Raw genomic sequence first — 17,820 nt, forward strand, 5'->3', positions numbered from 1 at the left:
TTATTTCCTTCTTCCCAGAGGAATAAGCAAAGTCAAGGATGCACAACTTCAGCTTAGTATTTTTGGCCCTTACATATGCTGGGAAATAATTTCCATAAAGACCTGTATATTTAGCTGAATGTCATCAAGACATAGTTTACCTCAGATGGAAGCAGATAGTGTTTTAATATACTAACTTTTATATTGTATATACCACAGCAATGCACATATGTTAGCCCAGTGTACAGTAAAAGCTAATTAACTTGGGGTTTTGCAACATTAGGAATGAATTTGCCATCCCATGAGACTAATCAGGCTGGTGAGAAAGTTATCCTAGTATGACGATATTATTTGTAGTACCCTTCCTGTCCTACCAAGAACTGAACTGTTGGTAGTTGTGAGTTTTGAACTTGCTTTTTCACAAACTTTTTTTTTTTGTTAACTACTGTTTGTTTGTTTGCTTTCCCCTGTCTATTTTGCTTGTATCAGTTTGAGCTGTTCAAACCGGAACGTTATTTCAAGACCATTTACAGTCCTAAATTATGGAGAAGACTGGATCTCTTATCCATGTTATGATGAGCTATGTGTTAGTTTAATGTGTTTTGACATGAAGAACCTACTTTTGTCCTAGTTTCTGTCATGGCAGTGCAAGAACATGCTCAGAAAAGAAAAAAGCTAATTAGCAATGATTGTAGTATTACTTCAGACATAACAGTAGGAACCTTATATCTGAATTAGTTAAACACAAATATTTTAGTCTGAAATCACAGAGTGATAGATTGGTTATGGTTGGAAGGTATGTTAAGATCATCTAGTTCCAACCCCCCTGCCATGAGCAGGGACACCTCACCCTAGACTGTGTCACCCAGCACTCTGTCCAACATGGCCTTGATCATGGCCAGGGATGGAGCATTTGTCACTTCTTTGGGCAATGTCTCACCACCCTCACAGTAAAGAACTTCCTTATAGCTAACCAGAACTTCCCCTGTTTAAGTTTAAACCTATTGCCCCCTGTCCTATCGCTACAGCCCCTGGTGATGAGTCCTTCTACTGCACCTTTATAGGCCACCTTCTGATACTGGAAAGGTGCTATGAGGTCTCCACGCAGCCTTCTCTTCTCCAGGCTGAACAGCCTCGATTTTCTTAGCCTGTTTTTATGCAGGCTGTGCTTAAGCCCCCATATCATCATAGTCTTAATTTATTCCTTAAAGAGTGACAGCCTAATCATTCTTAAAACCTGTTTTTTTTCCTGAAAAATATTAATCCAAAAAGTAGAATTGTTCCTGTCAGCAAGTAACTCAACTTCACAGAAATTTTTGAATCTATCTCCGAGAATAGCTCTTAAACTTGTAGTTTTAGTAATATAAACCCAAAGCCACTACCATTTTGAAAGCTCTTAGCTGATATTTTAACATTAAAGCAAGTTAGTGGAATGCCTTTCTTTATTTAATCTTGCACTGGACTCATCACGTTCATTGCTGGTGTTATTGGAGGCCATTGAGATGGCGGATTGGGGAAATTGACAGAAAGTAGCAAGTCAGGAGAGATAATGAAATGTTAGATTGATCTTGATCTTTACAAATTGTGTTTCAGACCATGTATCTCTTCTTAAGAGAATTAGAAGTGGCAACAACGAAAATAGGACATCTTGATTAAAGTGTACAAGTAATAAACATCAACATTTATAGATTCACCTAATACTTTAAAGAAGATTACAGAAGTTTTCTGTATCTTGTTTTCAAGTAACATTCTGATAGGCAGTTTCTGCCCTAGACAGTTGTGAAATTATGTTTAGAATTGCATAGTTTAGGAAATAAAATAGAAATTAATTGTGAATTGTCATATCTGGACCATTTCTGAAGCTGCCATTTGCATTTCTGAAGCTTTGTCAAACCCAAGAGCATTATTCCTCAGAAATGTTTCTTTCTGTGAATTTTGACTGATACTGTGGCACAAACAGTCCTTCATTTTTAATAATTATAGAGCAAGTAAAACTACCCACCATCTGTTAGTCTGTGATGCACAGATGAAATCTTGGACCTCTTAAAACTTGGTGTTTTCTGACTGATTTTAATAGCAGTAAATTTTCTTCCCAGGACTTAGATACACATCTGTGTCTTAAATCTGCAGCTCTTATTCACATAAGCCTTCATAGCTATACTAAGAATATTCTTGAGAGTAATGTTTATTTAACAGCAGTTCATTTTCCCCAATATGAGCCAATGATCAGAGCTGCAGAGTATGCAAACTCTCTTACAGATCATTTAAAAAGCACTTGTACTATTTTGGCTGTTTCAAGCTGAAAGTTACTGCTCTTCTGTAAATACCACTATATAATATTGTTACTAAGACTTTATGGAACAACTTAACCAATATAGATCATTGGTACTACTGAAATCTCTAGCATAAACCAGATCCCAGAGAATTTACCTGTATAAGAATTGGCCCTAACTATTAGTGGTTTGTTAATAACTGTCATGCTTTATTTCAGTTTACATGGATAATTTGATTTCATGTTTTCAATGGCCAAATGTATTTTGATGTTTCTGGAAACATGTGTAATTGTTTTTTAGAGGATATTCACTTCAAAGTTTAGAGGGAAATGGTCGAATAAAAGATTAAAGCTACAGTAGTGATTAGAAATTGGATAAGGGAGGTAAATTGGTTTCTCTCTTAAATCCAGTGTTATCTGGGTTATCAAAACTGTTGCTTTTGGTAAGGTTATATGCACAGTCATATTGAAATAACTGGCTTATAGTCTTGATTGTTAAAACTCACCTTATTTCTCAGATAAGACTGCATGCATTGTAGCTTGGCCATGTCTTTTTCCATACAAAGATTTCCAAAGTAGGAATGTGCATTGCAAAATCCTTTCAGACTGCTTTCTCTGACTTTTTTATGTAACAGAACTAAATTATTAAAGGCAAATCTGCTACTAACAATCTTTTTCTCTTAGCCAAAATGCACTGGTCATAAGTATCATTGCATATATTTAAGTCAGTGTTAGAACAAAGCATAACCTAGTGTTTTTCATTTTATGAAATGAAATTATTTTTCAGAGATTAGTTAGCTAGTTCTGTGAAAATTATATTTAGCTGACTATGTAGATGGACACAATGAAAAGATAAATAACAGATATTTTAAACTTTGGAGATAGAAAGTCCCATTTGCTCCCATTTGAGAATGTGTTTGTTAAAATGTCTGTCTAGGAAGCTGTTTTATTAGGGAAATTGTTCAACTGGGTTTTGACTTCAAAATGTATTTCGCTGACTCTATTTTTTTTTTTTTTAGATCAAGAGCAGTCCAGTTGTCATCTTAGTTCATCTGCCCTATCCAAGTCCGCCAGTAAGGAATCTGCTTTCCATCTTCTGTTTAAACAACCACAGAGTATGTAATTTCTTGAGTTCTATTTTGAAGTTTTCACATGGTATTATTTTTTATGGTCCTGAAATCTAGAGTGTGTGATATTCAGTGTTTTGATGATTGCAACTCATCAGCTGAATCTGGCTGCTTGTGGAAACAAGAATAGCCCCATGTCAGTGATGTTTTTTTTTGTTTTACTTAAAATAAAGAATAAAGTAAATAATAGTTAGAGATACATGCAGTAAAATTAAAGGGTGAAAGAGCCCATATAGTGATTCAGTCTTGATGGATTCCTAGGAGTCTTTGAATTGAGATTAAATCCAAATATATATAGTTGTATTTTAAGACTGTCAAGATCACACCACTATAAAGAATCTTACAAAATACTAGGTAGAAAAGCATTAAATGTTTAGTAACATAAAATTCTTAATTATATATAAATCGGGAATCTTCTTAAAAGTATTTCATGTTAATACAGATATTAGAATAAGCTGTATCATTTTCCTTGAAGAAATAGTATCTGCCTCAAATGAAAGACCTGAATTAGGAAAATGAGGGTTGTTTGTTTTCAATTTCATTCAAAAATTTGCCATTCACTGTGATTTTCCTGAAGATGTACTTGCCAAAACTTTATTTGAAGAATGTTGCAGACCTTGCTGTTCCCAGCAAGGAACTGTTGCTGCTTTCTCTTCTTGAAGTTTACTATGCCTGAATGATGTTTTTGGGTGATATGGAAAGAAGAATTTAGGAGAAAAAGATGATGTAAGAATTGCTCTGAATTTCTACTATTTTCTTTATGTACATTTTACACGGCCATATATAAAAATTGTAACTGTTGTCATAATTTTTTTTTTTTTGAATCACGTTAAAAAAATCTATTTTACGGATAGACTCTGTAGTTCTTTTTCCTCACACATGACAGTAGATGAAGTGTGGATTAATGCAGGTGTTGCTGCTTTATCACTATTACCTGTAATGAACAAAGAATTCTTTGAAAATGTGTTGGAACCAAATATTCTTCTTAGGAGACTCACTGGAATATAATTGCTAGATCATTTTATAAGCAACATTTATGCTGGTGGAGAAAGTGTGATTGCTGCTATTTAATGACTCTTTTTTTTTCATCACTGACTCTAAAAAAAGGAAGAAATTCTGAAATAGTGAGGCTGAGAATCTTGGAATAATTTTTTCTTCATACTTTTACAAAAAAGCCAAAATACTATCCATGCTCTGACATTGTTACTCACAGTAGACTATCCTTTTTTTCCTGCCTTGGCTTCAAAGTAGCCATATAAGTCTTCTGACCGGCTGATATTGTCTTCCAGTAGCACAGATTGCATTACTACCAGTCCTAATCTGAAGCTGTGATCTCATTTTGCGTTCAACCTCCAGTCATTGCATTTTATGGATTGTTTGATGTTTCAGGTAGTCAATAGCCTGTCTGTTGTGAGCGACTTGGTGTAGCATCAAGCAACAACAGTACACTGGGCAGTTAGCTGAACCTAGTCTTTTAGGTATCTCTCTTCATATTTCATCATGAGTTCTATATTTAGAAAATTTGTATTTTATAGCTGTTATGTCACCTTTTGTGTGTTCATCTCTTTTCCATTTTTACTTAGATATCTAAGCTTAGCTGTTTAATTTTGCCTTCTAACTTTGTTTTAATGTCAAATACATGTATTAACTCTCCAAAGCACTTAGGAAGAAAAGATAAAATATATTCCATAAATGTATATGCTATTAGGAGACATTTTCCAAAAAGCTGCCTGCAGTGTTAAACCACTTCGATGGCAATCAAATTTGATATATAAAAATTCTGTGTTTGCACTTTGGAAGCATGTTGCTATTATAGTTTCGTATTTTATTTAACAATGTTTGAGAAAGCATTTTAGCTTTCTTCTGATGTCATGTACAGTCCATGATGATTACAGTTAACTTGGCTTTTAAACTAATTTCATCTAAGAAATGGCATAAATTTTGTTCAGGTACTCAGGCCCTAAAACGTTAGATTTTAAGACTTCGTTCTTCATTTCTATGTTTATTTGCATCTGATTTTTTTCTTTCAGCAATTCTGTATGCACAATCTGTTTTTTTCTTTTGATTACTTTCCAGGACTGAAAACCGATGAAACTAAAATGCTTGATCATCCTGGTTGTCTTCCTAGCAAGACTTTGTCTCTCTTTTTTTTTTTTTTTAGTAGATTTTTTTTATATCTTTTTGTTTCCGTAGTTTCTTACTGAGTCTCTGAGGTGCTACTACCATTCTGTCTATGTTTTTACCATTCTTATCTTGCAAAACTTAGGTATTTTCTCAGACCTTACCAATTTTCTCCGTTTTTCCAAAGTTGTGGTGCTGTGCTGCACCTAATTAGGCTTTGCATCAGAGGCAGGCAAACTGCTACTCTAAAGATTACATATGTTTTTGACAAAATTATTGTTTATGTTCACCATGAAAAAGCAGCCTTCTTGACCCTGTGTATGCAAGAAAGAATTAGTTTCCTTCTTGGCCATCTTTGGCCTATATGCATGATTCTTGCCTTGTTTAAACCTTTAGCTAGTATTTTTCCTTTTCCTGTTATCTCTGAAATGCCATCAAGGCACTCCAAAGTTTGTACAGATGCAGATTTGCTTTGTGAAATTTCCAGCAAAACGGTAGCTTGGGATCCCTTTCTACTCCATGTACATGGCAGTTTCCTGATCACTGAATCACCCTGTCTTGCCTTTCTTAACCAAGTGAAACCGTTATAAATGAGCCCTGTTGTAATGTTTTAACTGACAGAGAAGCTTTTTTAAAGAGGTTGTCCATACTGGGACATGACATAGCAACATGAGTGATGCAGTCTAAGCGATATACTTTCCAGAGAGATATGCTAACAAAGTCAATGCATTCCAGCTGTTGGCATTCCTGAGTGTAGGTTTTTCCCACTGTCAGCGTGGGAAACCTTGCAGCCACAGCTCCAAGGGAACCCCTCTGAAGCCACAGCACATTTGACACATTCCTCACATGGAATCCGTAGGGACATTTTTGCGTCATGTTTTAAGGCACTCCTGCAAATTGACTTTATGAATGATTAGTTGGGGAATCTGTGCTCAAAAATATTCTGACAGACAGTAGGAATTTTACTGTTAATGAGTTATATGATTTTCAGCACTTAAAAAGGTGTGCTTGGTATATCGGTACATCAAAATATGAAATATTCTATTGCAGTGAACAATAAAACTTGAAAATTTTCTCTGTACTTTTCTGGAATTTCTTCAGGTCATTACGTATATTTATAGGTCCTGTTATAGGCATTTTTTTTTACCTTTAAATTTTATTTTCTTTGCAAATTATATGGTGCAGATATATCCTTACGTGTTTTTGCAACTCCAGGCAACTGTTTTAGTGAAATAACTAAAGAAGTGAAAGGCAGCACTGTAAGAACATGCAGAAATTCTCTATTACTGTTCTTTTAAAAAAGCAGTCTCTTGAATTGAAGTAGAACACTACATTCCCTTGAATATATAGGGAAATGATTTATCTACTTCAGCACCCTCTCCTGATGTTGCAAAAAAAGGAAAAAAGGTATTCAGGATACAAATAAATTAAGGGAAGACATCAGATACCCATCTTTTGCATAGTCTCATGCAAATCCACATAAGACTTCCCATGTGGATTTATCATGGGAAACAGATTTTCAAACCATAATTGCCTCCCAGATTTAAGCTAGGCCATGCAGTAAGTTTCGTCAGAATCTCATGATTTGTTACTGAACATCCAGAGTGTAGCTCTTCAGAGCGTTTAAACTATGAAAATCAGCCTTAGGGGAGGCTGTTATTTTGCATTATCTTAGTCTATTTTTCTATTTAAAAATATCTGCTGTGTTTTATAACTTGATATGAAATTATCTCTTTCAATTTCAATAGAGTTAGAAAATGAAAAGGTGATTAATTGTAACATAGAATAGTGTATTGCTGCTAATCTATTTGATAACAGGTCTGGATGGACAAGATGAAACCAGAATGTGTCCTTGAACAAGACCGAACTACTTCCTTCTTCCCCTTTTCTTTTTGTTTTTGCTTCTAGGCTTCACCTTTTTAGGTGGTAAACCCAGTAAATACTCCAGAGACACAGATTTGTTTCATTCTATAAATTAATCGATCCATCTATGTCTGGCTCTAAATTGGCTATAATAATTTTCTGCACTAATCTTCGTTTTTAGACACACACGCACCATAGGAAAATTACCAGCAGTATTAAACAGTTGTTTCTCAAGCAGCAGAACTAAAGAAGCTTGATTTTCTAGACTCCTATCTTCCATTTCTCCTGTCCTCTGCTCTTTGAATAATCAAAGCATACCTCTGTCTGTTATTAATTCATCTGTGCAAGACCCTTCTATATCCATGCTCCACCCCAAATATATCCTAAAGACTAAGTTTATCCCCTTCCCTAAACTCACTAGTAATTTTGCATCTGAAAAGTACAACTGTTGAGACTGCTATGGATTTTCTTTATTTGTGTTTCCATGGTGACTTTCCATGTCTAGCCAGCTGTTGCTTTGCACAAAGCACTGAAGGAGTGTTAATCTGTGTCTGACTTTGCAGAAAGTGGACAGAAGAAGAAACAAACATCCCCTACAAACACACCCTACTGTATTGATATTAATAACAAAATGTATGGGGAGATGGAACAGTTACATAGATCTTTTTAATAAAGAAGAGGCTGAAAACAGTTATAGAGTTCTTGAAAAAATTACCTTAACAGATTATATTTTTAAATGAGGAGGTATGTATAGGAAAGAAAATGAATCTTTTATTTCAGAACTTCTGGACTTGGAAGATCATGATAAAATTTGATGTTTTTCACCAGATGGATTGAGGGGTTGAGGGGAAGAAGAGCTAGCTCGTTTGAACTTTAATGACTTTTTTGTTTCAGTTACTATATTCTGTCCAGGAAAGAAATACCAGTTTAAACTTATCTTATTAAGTAATTGTCTGGGGCACAGATTTTATTTTAAAGCACAAATTCTAGAAGGCAGTATTAAAACAGCTTTCAACCTTGAAGTTTTATGCCTTAAGAGTACTTGGTAATTATACTATTGAATTAATGTTCATATTTTTTTCTGCACTGAGATTTTCCTAGATATTTTTTGCAAAATGTTTTCATTGATTTTCCCCCCCCCCCCCCCCTTTTTGTCAATGGAGAATGGGTCTCAAATATAAGAAACAAGATAAGGCAAAGTCTAATTTTTTACATAGCATGCATTCGGTGGCAACAATTTTTACCCAAGGCGGTAATAGAATTCTTTTCTGTTTTCAGCTAGCATTTTGCCTTTTCCTGTTACCTCTGAAGTGCCATCAAGGCACTCCAAAGCTTGTACAGATGCAGATTTGCTTTGTGAAATTTCCAGCAAAACGGAAGGCCTGGAACTCCTTTCTACTCCATGTACATGGCAGTTTCCTGATCAATGAACCACCCTGGCTTGCCTTTCTTAACCAAGTGAAATCACTATAAATAATCACTGTTGTAATGTTTTAGCTGACAGAGAAGCTTTTTTAAAGAGGTTGTCCATACTGGGACATGACATAGCAACATGAGTGATGCAGTCTAACAAAACAGAATTTTAACAGTTAGACCAGTCTAACAGTAACAGAACTCTTCTGTTACTGCTGTGGGTAAAAATTGTTAATACTGAATGCATAGTATGTAAAGAATTTGCCTTAGCTTTTTTGTAATATGGCTCAATATATTGGCTTACACATTAAAACCAGTGAAGATTTTTCTTAACTGACCTGCAGGTGCATTGTGTACTTGTGCTTCATATTTCCCAAGGGTTGAGCTTTTCATGTACCTATTTAAGTGTGATGATCCCTGCTCTGACTCTTATTTTCTCATCCAAACATCAAATGTTCTTAGACATTTAGGCTCAAGTGCCAGAGTGAGGAGTTACTGGGCACAGGGATTTAGAAGGCAATTGTAAAACTTTTTTTGCAAAGCCTTGGTACTCTTGGTGCTATACTGGGGGTCTGTGCACAACAGGGATGTACCTGTAATTTCTTCTGGAATTCACTGTAATGTAGCAGAGATCCCGGTTTGTTACACAGGAGCATCTCTTTTTTGCCTTGTAATCGCACAAGTCAAACTTATAGAATTAAATCATTCCATCATTATCCTGCCAAACACCCTTGCATTTACACATTTCCCTTCAATAGAAACATATTTCTGTTGCTTTCTGAAAATGTTCTTACACTACAAACTCAGATGGAATGATGTGAAATCTCAATCTGAATTGCAGTCATCAAGGAATAGAAAGGAAATTTGATTTGTTTGGTTGTATTTCTCTTTTTTTGTGTGAGTTTAGTCACTAAGTCCTCAGAGGTAGTTATTTGAATTGGGTAGGGAAGCTGTCAGTGTGCTGGGCATGCATAAATATATTTTCTACTTTCTTGGTAGAGTTAGTGTTGCCTGGGCTTTAGTTTAGCAATATACAAGATAGATAGTTCCAGAATTGTTGCCAGTAGCAGAAAAAAATCTTCCTGAATAAGGAGGTTTAACATTTAAGAGTGTCTGTGATGTAGCAAAGGCTTAAAGTATGCTTAAAATGTGAACCTCAGACTGAAAGGTAAGAATCCACTGGACTTTGGGACCACAAAAGATTCTCTTTACCCTTCTGCTGGAGCCAGATTTGAGGCAGGGGCTTCTTCTGCCCACCCAGCAGCCAGGCTGAGTAGCTATTTCTGCAGACAGACTAGCAGACACGCACACACAGAGTGCAAACACAGCCAACCGCAGAGATTGACACAGAGATCAGTGCTTTTACCAGCACACCCATAAGCACAATCAGTACTCATGTAAATATGAACAGCATGAGCAGCCTGGTGAGGGTGGTGCTATTTGACTGTTTAGGACTGAACTGTGATGAAGGTACATGCACACACCTTCAATCTATTGATGCACTAACACCCTTTCACTCAACTTTTAAATATCAGTGTAGACTTTAAAGTTTGTCCAGTGTGCGTCTGGCTTCGAGCTCCTTATGTGGTCACTGGTTCAGATCTTGGGTCTTTCTAGATGCTCTAGATGCTCTAGATGCTTTCTGCTCCTACTTGTTGGCTAGTCCAGCTCAAAGTTCACTGTCAGAACATACAGATACATTCACTCAGCTCATAAATGCATGCATGTCTGCTTTTCTCTTGAATATTAACATAGATTTAAGGTTGTCCTGTGTGCGTGCTCAGTCTGTAGTCCCTTTACCAGGTTTCTGGTCCTGACCATGGGTCATTCCAGATGCTGCCCTCCTGCTACTTGGCTGGTCTGACTTGATACTAGGTAGCAGCTGACACCCAACACCCGTGAAAAACACTGTTCTCTCCAGTGGCTTGTCTCAGTCCCTTGAGTAGCTGGCACTCAGGTGTCATCCTACTTGCTGCCAGTCCAGTTTGAACTTTGTTAGAGTGGCCAACTCACATAGAGGCTCAGGATATGGAATGAACTTACACAGAAGATAGACATAGGATTTGATAAAAGTATAGAGGAGTAATCAGTTCTGAGGCATTGTCAGTATTACTGGCTAGCACCTGCTTACATGACTGGAATAATTTATCCTCTTTTACCTTTATTCTCCTATGTTTGTAACTCCCTCATCCACTTTGGTCTTTCTCTTTTTCCTCCTGTGTTTTCTCCCCCATAATAAGTTTTGTATACACTAAAGTAGTGTGTTTGATTCTGTGGTAGGGTATGTGATTAATTGAAATAATAGCTGCTAAAAAGTCAGTCAAATTATTCATTATAGCAGAAGATGCATTTAGTTTATTCAGTTCCGACGGATGGATGAAGTTCTTGATTCAGAAGAACATTTGAGTATGTTTAATTTCAGGTATGCAAGACAATCCCTAAATAACAAAGGATTTAAATTTAACCATCTGCTTTATTTGCACTGAAATTATGGGAAATGTAAATGTTTATGTTAGGCATTTATTCTAATTGCTGTAGTATGAATTAAGATAGGATTATTTTTATCCTTAATTATTTTGATAAATACCTTGGTATGCCAATATCTCTATGTTCACCTCAAAATTACTTATTTCTTCTTGTTCAGAAGGTAAAACCTGGATCAATAATACTGTAGCTGCAGTTCTTGAAACATGGGGTCTTTAAAACTGTTCTCTGTAGGAAAGGAATAATTTAATTAACATGAACATAATATCCCTCATACTCTGCTGCTTTATTTCTCTTCCCTAGATATTTTGTCATGCTATTACTAAGATTAACAAATTATTCAAAATATTTTTATGGAGGAGATAATAAATTATTCACATTCTCATTAAGAATTGATATCTTTCAGTTACAAAGGAGGAATTGGATTCCCTGATTTACTTTTCTGTCACAAAAACTAAATGATTAGGCAGGGCCTATTTCAGTTTGATAAAGTCACTGGGATTATACCTGCTTGAGTGTACTTGCAAAAATATTCATATCACTAGTAACTCTTTCCTCTTCTTAAGAGTCAGTAAAACTTGATTTGTCTTTCTCTTCTACCTTTTATGGTGCGTACAGGACCATATTTTCATCTTTCACAATATTTATGCTGAAACCCTTCCTGTTTACATGAAGACGAGGCTGATACCTTCAATCACCAGCATCTGTAATGATCTCACATTTTACAATAATATTTAGGTTTAAGCAATATTTTTTTCTTTAAATACATCATGGATTACAAAAACCTACCTGAGACCCAAACCACCCAGGAAAAAAGGACTGTGGGCACTGCTCCTGTGTTTGCTGTGTGTAAAGGGAGGACGTGCTTTAACTGTAAATTAGTCTTTGTTTTAATGTAATGCTTATCCTACTCATAAGTCATAGTATATAAGCATACAGAGAGGAGTTTGATATTAAGTATAGGACATAATTTGGGTATTCGGGTAATGCAGAACAAAGATTTATGTTACAAATAGATAAAATCATAAGTTTAAATCATAACCTTTACTGTTACAAGGAATAATATCTCACAACCACTGAAGCATGCAATACAAAATTCTTCATTGAACATCAGGGTTTATGTTAACAACACACATAAGATGCTTTATTGCATTCATAGCTGGTCTAGTATCATCTGCTCAGTGGAGGGAAATCAAACTTTTTTCTTTGCACAGTAATATTTTTTGAGATGACAACAGGTTTACAGGGTCGCGAAAACAAAGCTGGAAGAGTATTTGACTTTCTGGGACTCAGCTTGCTATTACATTAATTTTGCCATGCAGTGGTTTAAGCCTAAGGATTTGACACTTCTGTTATTACTGTTAATATGCTATGTAAGGTAAAACATGTATTTGCAAGAATAGATATATCCTTTGTAATTTAAGTAGGTAATGAAAGTGCACCGATACTAAAGTACTTCCCACCCTTGCATGTTGGTAAGGCACTTGATAATTTTATTTTCACAAATCTCCACTCTACTTGAGGGAAGGTATTTAACACTGTATTCATTTTAACCCAGAGAGACAGAGGCATAGGTGTACTGAAGTTTCTCCGTACTAAAAGAAAAGTTAGAGTCTTGAAAAGTAAGCAAATACTTTTTTCTCACAATTATATGTTGAAGCATTTGGAAAACAATTTTCATAGACTAAAACCAGGGAATTAGAATGCAAACTATTGCATACAGCCATCAAGGAGTCCATTAAACTCCCTTAAAAATGAAATAAATTTCTTCATCATATAGATATTAAGATAAAAGAAAGGTTAATAGCCCATAAAAATTGATGTCTTTTAATTACACATAGCACTGCCTTTTTCACAATGGAGACCAGTAATTTAAGCTAATTCTGGAGGTCTGCTGCCATATTTATTACACCTGCTACATACAACCAGCAGAAACCACAAGCTGAATTGTAGGCAGTCCTGTCAGAAGCTGTTACAGTTCTTTTTTTTCTAGCCAATTTATATGGTTTTATCTTTTCTATTAAATAGGAACATAAGAATTTGATTGTTGAAAAGAACTGTTATTCAGACCTGTATGAATAACACATTAAGATTTCAACATGCACAAACAAGCAATTCAGTTTTATCACACACAATAGTGCAAGACCACAATACACAATATAGTAGCATGTCACTACCTATTGAGGAACCTTTGCTTTCCAGCTTGCTCTACATCTTTTCAAGTGCAAAATCACCAACTGTATCCTATTAGTCTTTTCTTCTTATTGATTCTTCCTTTTTCCAAATAAAAATGAATTTTTCTGTTATTTTTGTTTCTTGGATCCACAGATTTACCTAATTTTCCCAGCTGAATTAAGTGGAAATGCTTTTTTCCCCCCTACTTTTTGGTACCTCTCCCTATTGATAAGAGGAATACAGAGTTTTTTTCAAACTTCTTGAAGCCTATTTAATTATAGCGTTCCTTATTTGATATGCAAGGTTACTTAGCCTGTTTTGCCTTCTACAAGTGTTGTTTGTCCTTGCAATACAAGCATATTCAGATGATTGAAGATGAGAATGATAGACTCAGTGATCCCAGATTATTTAGCTGAACAAAGAGAACTTTGGTGGTGATTTGGTTTTTCTACCTCCCTAAAATCAGAATATTGGTAATGAAGAGTTTTCACTTTAACAGGAAAATCAGGGACTGAAGCCAGGTCAGTGTTATTCAGTAGCCAAATACAAAATGAAATATATTTCTAACAAGGAGCTTAATAAATTATGAGAACAATTCTCAAAGAAAGGTGAACTAATCATAACTGGAAAATATTATATCAAGCAAACAGGGTTATTTTCTAATTAAATTCTCTTTTTCAAGAAGAGTTGTTCACACTGAGCCTTGAGTTTTTCAAATGAGTTCTAAGAAATCCTGTTTATTAATGTCAAATTAAATGATTGCAATGACTGAAATGTTTTGCAGTGAAGAAATGAAAAAAAAGAAAGCTCTGCAGAGTTCTGGATAAGTAAACATTCTTTAAACATGCTTGTATTGGTTCAATAAAAAATGGCAAACAATACTTTGAAGTTTCTCAATTGGCATTTTCAGAATTTCCATTATATTATTTTGCTTATTCTTTTATTAATGATGGATTAAAACTAGGGCAAGAAATCAAGTACCATCAATTTCAGCTACAGGTTGGGCAGAGAAGAGATTCAGAGCAGCCCTGCGGAGAAGGACTCCAGGGTGTTGGTTGATGAGAAAATGAACGTGAGCTGGCTTCAGTGTGCGCTCACAGCCCAGAAAGCCAACTGTATCCTGGGCTGCATCAAAAGGAGCAGGACCAGCAGGTCGAAGGAGGTGATCCTGCCCCTCTACTCTGCTCTTGTGAGACCTCACCTGGAGTATTGTGTGCAGTTCTGGTGTCCTCAACATAAAAAGGACATGGAACTGTTGGAACAAGTCCAGAGGAGGGCCACAAGGATGATCAGGGGACTGGAGCACCTCCCGTATCAAGACAGGCTGAGAAAGTTGGGGCTGTTCAGCCTGGAGAAGAGAAGGCTGCATGGAGACCTCACAGCAGCCTTCCAGTATTTGAAGGAGGCCTATAGGGATGCTGGGGAGGGACTCTTCATTAGGGACAGTAGTGACAGGACAAGGGGTAATGGGTTAAAACTTGAATACGGCAAGTTTAGATTGGGTATAAGGAAGAAGTTCTTTATTCTAAGGATGGTGAGGCACTGGAATGGGTTGCCCAAGCATGTGAATACTTCATCCCTGGTAGTGTTCAAGGCCAGGCTGGACAGAACCTTGGGTGACATGGTTTAGTGGGAGGTGTCCCTGCCCATGGCAGGGGGGTTGCAACTAGATGATTTTAAGGTCCTTTCCAACCCTAACTATTCTATCATTCTGTGATTAGATACAGACCACGCAAGCTTTCTTTTCTTTATGCATAACCACTGCACTCTGTTGGCTGTAATAAATCACCATTTTCTTTTAACTTTTGTGGTGATTAGTCTTTACACAAAAGGAAGATATCTAATAATGAAATTAAATTTGGAGATCCAATGTGTTCCCTTAGGTTTTAAGAAGAATGAACTAATAAGTTTTTGAACCCTTTTCTAACCTTTACTCCAACTTAGTGCTGCCATATATCAGAAAATAAACCTTTTCATTTTTTTCTTTAAGTTGATACTAAATGACAGTTTGAGGAGATCTGTTTACTGTCATCTTTATGCACAAGGATGTTTTGCTCTACCTTTTCTTCAGTTGACACCTATGACAAGCAGCTATTGGGAAGTTGAACATTTGTTCAACTTTTGACTGCAAATCACTTATGCTTTGAGATTCTTTAGAGACTGTCCTCAAACATATGGAAAATGAAAATGCCTTAGATTTGAAGGCTGGCTGCTTCTTGTTTTGACAGGTTTAAAACTTGTACTTTAAGTATAAAAAAGAATCAGCAATGATGTGTTTGCTTTCTTCCTGAATGAAAGCAAATCAGCATGTCTCTTACTAAGAACTATAACTGAGCAGCCACTACAAAAATAAGTGTCCTGGGTTCAGCAGTAGCAGTCATGTTTCTCCTCCTTGGTAGCTGGTGCAGTGCAGTGTTTTGACTTTCGGCTCGGGAACAGAGCTGATAGAGATGTTTTGGTTTGGCCAAGGACTTTGTGAGCCTCATGCTCTGCCAGGGAGGAGGGGAAGCTGGGAGGAAGCAGAGACAGGACACCTGACCCAAACTGACCAAAGAGCTATTCCATACCACAGCACGTCATGCCCAGGACGTAACTGGGAGTTAGCCGGAAGGGCTGGGAGACTGCAGGGCTGGAGGAGGTATCGGTCGGAGCTTGGTTGGGCTTGGGGGGCGAGTTATCGGTTCGCTGGTGCTGAGGTGTTGTATTCTCTTCCCTTGTTATTTCCTTTATCATTATTATCATTGGTGGTAGCAGTAGTGATTTGTGTTATACCTTGGTTACTAAACTGCTCTTATCTCAACCCGTGGGAGTTGCATTCTTTTCGATTCTCCTCTCTGTCCCTCCGAGAGCAGGGGGAGGGCAAGAAATGCTGGGGGGGGGGGGAAAGTGAGCGAATGAGTTACCTGACTGGGTTTAAACCACGACAATAAGTAAAAGCTAAATTGTAGAATTTTGTTATATTTCACATGAAAATGTTGCTGTTGGTAGTCATCTTACCACCTGATTTATGGATTACTTATGATTCCCATTTCTGGCTTCATACAGGTGTACAGGGTCTGCAGCAACCAATTCTATTCAGAAACACTGCAGCTCACATTTAATATTGAGTCATCCAAAGCCTGTCTTCCATGTCAGTATGATTCAGAGTGATCCTGACACTATCGAGTAATTTGGGTCCTTGATCCCTTCCAGAATATCTTATAGTGGCTTCTTCTCTCTCTCTGTCTTCACTGGGTACTTAATTGATTTTTTTCTTTTTTAATCTCATACTATAGCAAGACTCTTCAGTGCAGTTAATTTCCTACATGTCTGCTTCTAAGCGTTTTGTCCTTTTCTTATGCCCAAACATATCCCTTGATATTCCTTTCTGAATTTGAGAGGCCACCAACTCATATATTTATTGGATTTTTTTGAATACTGACTACGTTTTGCTCTAAATTAGCACTCCTGAGTAGGTTATAACCTTTTTCACACAACAGGAAGCAATGCACAATCCTCAACCAAGAAGTGCTAATTGTCTTTATGTCTTTATGCTATATTTCAGTGACCCCTCAGGAAACCAGGAGAATCATAATAAATATCATATTAGCCACAGGAATTTAGGGAGTAAAATATTATGAGACTTCAATGAAGTCTTAATAAAATTTAAATATGATCTGTATCTATACCTGAGTACAACAAGTGAGTATCTATGTGCCCAATGTATCCCAGATCTTTGCAGTAGGGTTTAAATATTTCTGAACATATAGCTAAACTGTTGTGTCCTTACATGGTATAATGACTGAGGAGCAGAGGTGTACATAAGTACCATGTGAGACAATACTGACAATAAAAGATGATATGTGTAGACATGAGGATATTCAGAGTTTGAAAAATGAATTATTTTGTAGTTTGAGACCTATGGACCTAAAACAAGTACAGTATGTGCGGGTTCTGTCAGAAAGCATTATTGTTAAAAAAAGAACAAGTCTGTGATTGCAGTTACATCAGGGATCACTCCCAAAACTACAATAGAATCCATCAGCAGTGACATCCAGGCCATTATTTGACTTAATTTCCTACTCTGGACTACGGAAGTAATCAAAAGGACTTGATAATAAATTTAAAAGAAATGAAGGTTATATTTTTCTGAGGGCTTTTATTTTCCTATAGAATAGAAATATTATCATTATTGTCATTTATAAATTGAGTCCTGAAACTTTGTTTTCAGAGTGGGTTTGGTTTTTTTTTCGCTTGCGTTATGCAAAATAAACATCTTGAACTCATATCTAGCACTAGGAAGATATGACTGCTTGGTTTAAGTACCAAGCTTTCTACTGCTGCTGCTCTTAATGCATCATAGCTATTTCTGTGGAAAGCCTTTGACACTTCTAAAACCAAATAAGC

The 17,820-nt window shown here is 36.3% G+C and overlaps 1 protein-coding gene across 1 annotated transcript in view; it reads left to right on the forward strand.

The window, feature by feature from the left end:
- Positions 1-17,820, forward strand: part of CFAP47 (cilia and flagella associated protein 47) — a 291,654-nt gene that overhangs the window by 227,648 nt on the left and 46,186 nt on the right. Inside the window, exon 59 of the mRNA XM_057411837.1 lies at positions 3,271-3,366. Coding sequence (XP_057267820.1) covers positions 3,271-3,366 — 96 coding nt within the window. The remainder of the gene's footprint in view (positions 1-3,270; positions 3,367-17,820) is intronic.

This window comes from Pezoporus wallicus, unplaced genomic scaffold, assembly GCF_028554395.1.
Source record: "Pezoporus wallicus isolate ANWC-B61680 ecotype Strahan unplaced genomic scaffold, APGP_CSIRO_Pwel_v1 contig_1438, whole genome shotgun sequence".
Classification (NCBI taxonomy): Eukaryota; Metazoa; Chordata; class Aves; order Psittaciformes; family Psittacidae; genus Pezoporus; species Pezoporus wallicus.